Raw genomic sequence first — 4,180 nt, forward strand, 5'->3', positions numbered from 1 at the left:
GGCGGGTGTGTGTGTCTACAGAAGGTCCAGTTGTGATAGACACGGTTCGCCTCTGATATACATACACTTTCCACAATCATTTCCTTTCTTTTTGAACATTTAATTGTTATTTTATTGTTGTATTTATTTATTTTTTTGTTTGCCACCACTGTTGAATCCCAATTCTTTTTAATAATTTGCCTTTTCTGCCACATCCTGCAAAGTACATTATTTGCTTTCTGTTATGTTTGTGTATTTAAAAATTATGCACTAAACTAAAACGTTGACTTTAATTAAATGTATCATGTCAACATATTTCACATAGCTGTATTATGTTAGTTGAAAGCAATAATATCAAGTTTAAATGAAAAATAATAGGTTCAACTTAATATTATTGCTTTCAACTAACTTAATGAAGTTAAGTGAAATGTGTTGACATTTAATTAAAGTCAACATTTCAGTTTCACACACAACTTCAGGTATGCAGGATGGCACTGAAATCAGATCCCTCTCTGAAAATGATCCATGTTTAAAAACGTGTTTGACCTCACCGATCTCAGGAGGCAGCTCAGCGATGGTGTTCTTTGGGATCTGGAGCACGGAGAGCTGGGTGAACAGAGCCAGGTACTCAGGCAGCCGGCAGATCCTCGTCCCCCTGACGTGCCACTCTTTGAGGTACGTCATCCACTGCAGCTCCCTGGGGAAGTCCTGCACAAATATTCACTTATTAACAGGTTTTATTAACTTTCAGACATTGTGGAATGTATTTCCAGCTTACCATCCACTGTTCACCGTCCAGCTGGAAGATCAGCCTGCTCTGCTCCGGATCTCTCTGATCCTGCTCTGCTTCTGACAGATAAACAACAGGAAGCAAAACACAACAACACAATTTAAGCAATACACCTGTATGTCAGTCATGTTTACCTGTGTACACCTGTATGTCAGTCATGTTTACCTGTGTACACCTGTATGTCAGTCATGTTTACCTGTGTACATCTGAATGTCAGTCATGTTTACCTGTGTACACTTGTATGTCAGTCATGTTTACCTGTGTACACCTGTATGTCAGTCATGTTTACCTGTGTACACCTGTGTGTCAGTCATGTTATAATAATAATAATGGGTTCCATTTATAAAGCACTTCATATTTGATTTCAAATCCCGAAGTGCTACAAGCAGTGAGCATGAACAGTATAAATAAACATTACACAACACGGTAGAATTAATAAAAAGCAATACAAAAATAAAAAATAAAATAAATAAATAAAAGGGTGATAAAAAGGTCTAGGCAAAGGCTCTTTTGAAGAGATGGGTTTTGAGGCCTTTTTTAAAAGCCTCCACGGTCTGTGGTGCTCTCATTTGGTCGGGGAGAGCATTCCACAGACTGGGAGCAGCCGAGCAGAAGGCCCGGTCTCCCATGGTACGGAGCTTAGTCCTGGGGGGTTTGAGGAAGTTGGAGCTGCTGGAGCGGGTGGTCCGCAAGGAGGTATGGGGGGTGAGGAGTTCCTTGAGGTAGGGAGGGGCAGTTCCATGGACACACTGGTGGGTGAGGACGGAGACCTTGAATTCGATCCTCAGTTCCACGGGTAGCCAGTGTAGTGCTTTAAGGATGGGGGTGATGTGTTCATATTTGCGCACCCTCTGTCATGTTTACCTGTGTACACCTGTATGTCAGTCATGTTTACCTGTGTACACCTGTATACCAGCCATGTTTACCTGTGTACACCTGTATGTCGGTCATGTTTACCTGTGTACACCGTCACCTACCAGTCATGTTTACCTGTTGAAATCTATATATCTATCATGTTTACCTGTGTAATACTGTTCATCAGTCCTGTTTAGTGTTTACCTGTACACAGTTTATGAGTAATTTATTCGTCAATTATTTACTTGTGTACACCATTTAATTAGTAATGTACTTTATATATCAGTCATGTTTACGTTTTTATACCTGTAAATCAGTGATGTTTACCTGTGTAGTGCTATGCATAAATTATGTTTACTTCAGTACACCTGTATACCAGTCATGTTTACCTGTGTATACTTGTATATCATATGTTTAGTGTTGTATTGGTAATGTTAGGTCTACATTGTTATGCCTGTATATAAGCAATGTTTGCTTGTGTACACCATTGTTTATAACAATGTAGACCTAACATGACCAATATACAACACTAAACATATGATATACAAGTATACACAGGTAAACATGACAGGTGTATCGATTAACATGAGTGAAATACAGGTGTACACAACTAAACATGACTCATATAAAAGTATAACAATGTAAACATGACCTATATACAGTATAGGTGTATGCAGGTAAACATCACTGATATGTTTACGTATGTATACATGTATATCAGTCATGTTTAGCTGTGTACACCTGTATATTAGTCTATGTTTAGCGTAGTACATCAGTGAGTCACCTGTGCAGTGTTGTGTCTCAGTCAGTGTAGATCTCTCCAGGTAGTGATGCAGCAGGTTGAGTTCCTTGGTCTGCAGGCTCTTACAGTAGATACGATACTGCCACTGTTGGTCGATCCTAGACACAGAGAGATGTGTCAATAAAGCATCTGCAGGTGCATATCAGATTATATTTCAGAGAGACCTGACGTTCATTTTTCAAACTCATGACCTTCTTTTGAACCGCAGCACTGATGTTCTGGTATAAATAGCAATCTGTGTGTTCATATGACTAAAATCAGCCCTGACCTCTCGGTTTATGACTAACAACAGTTCGCTGTGTCTGAGTGTGTGTCCTACAATTGGTTCAAAGCTGGGTGGAGATTTGGGAACTGTAACATTTTAGACTCATGTAAGACCCCTTTCCATCTTACTTGTTTGAGTTTTTTATTAAGACCTGATTATAATGTTTATGGCAATATGTCAACTTTGACCAAGCAGTTGTTGTTGTCGTGTTTTCTTTGTAGTTGCGATGTGTTACACATCTGTGTCACTACTTTTATACGTCTTTTTATCATGTAAACTTAACTGAAAATACACAAGCACATCACTGCAACGTGTCTGCCTACTTTCGGATCATTCTAATAAAAAATGCCTTAATCTCTTCTGCATTTCACCTATAGAACCCCTGAGCTGCCATCAGTGCTGCTGTGTGAGCTTGACTCCTTTTAACTATCATTTGACCTACTAAAGTTGGTATTGTACATGAACATATTTCAGAAAATTACAGTTTAATTGAATACAACTAAACATAAAGGGCTTTTACAATATTGAGTTTCGAGTCCATTACCTTTCCTTTGCTAGGCCCAATATTACTCTGGGTCCCACATTTGTATGTTGTTATTTTTTATACTTTACTATTATACAGTACTATAGAACTCTTGCTCAAACACATAACTAACTAAAATTAATAATGTCAATTTGTGTATGAGATATCGAGGAAGGGATATCATAGGGAAAAGCTTACATTCAGATTTGCATGATTGGGACGGACTGTGTATGAAAAGAGAGGGACTGGAGGTTCAAGAACACCTGAGGCGGTAGGTACCGCAGAAACATCACCAAGGACATTAAGGGGTCAACAAAGGCCATGCCGGAGCAAGGACTCCGCGGCCAGAGTGGGGGCCCACCTTTCCCAGAGGAAAAATTGTGACTTATCAGAATCAGAATTTATCCCTGGGTAAATCTGGTCTTGGTTTACTTTTTTGTTAAGGTACAGAGTACAGAGTTTTTCATCTTGCCCTATACAGCCCTTCAGCAAGACTGCAAAGGGCAAATGTGTCTTTGCATGTACGGATGCCAGGAGGTTCTTATTACGGATAAGGGACTACAATTCTCCAGCCATGAATTTGAAAAGTTTTCCAAAAATCTTGACTTCACATGCTTGACTTGCTGCCCTACATATCTCGTAGTATCTTAAAAGTAGAAAAGGCTTTAAAGAGGAGTGTATAGCAAACAGGGCCACGGCCCCGATATAAGGGAGTTGACCCAGTACGGCTGAGGATGGGAAGGAGGATCTGGATCCTGGTCCCTTCTTCATCAGGACAGGTAGAACCAGAGTGGCCAGATCAGCAGTCATGCACCGATGATAATGCATGCTTGTTCCTTCTTGAAATGTGTGTATTGAAAGCAGCGTTTCTACCCTTAAAGGTCCCATGTCATGCTTTTCCGGTTATTACCCGTCCCCTTGTGTGTTATGAAGGTTTTTATGCATGTAAACGGTCTGCAGAGTCAA

The 4,180-nt window shown here is 39.9% G+C and overlaps 1 protein-coding gene across 1 annotated transcript; it reads right to left on the reverse strand.

Moving 5' to 3' along the window:
• Positions 1–530: 530 nt before the first annotated feature.
• On the reverse strand, positions 531–4,024 carry LOC104942498 (leucine-rich repeat-containing protein 2-like; the record flags this gene model as incomplete). Its single annotated transcript, XM_010767728.1, has 4 exons — positions 3,903–4,024; positions 2,409–2,524; positions 758–828; positions 531–687 (listed from the first exon to the last, which is right to left on the reverse strand). Coding segments are annotated over exons 1-4 (466 nt in total), but the record flags the coding sequence as incomplete, so codon positions are not given.
• Between the last annotated feature and the right edge of the window lie 156 nt (positions 4,025–4,180).

The sequence above is a fragment of the Notothenia coriiceps genome, unplaced genomic scaffold (assembly GCF_000735185.1).
Source record: "Notothenia coriiceps isolate Sejong01 unplaced genomic scaffold, NC01 NC01_scaffold00004632, whole genome shotgun sequence".
Taxonomy (NCBI): domain Eukaryota; kingdom Metazoa; phylum Chordata; class Actinopteri; order Perciformes; family Nototheniidae; genus Notothenia; species Notothenia coriiceps.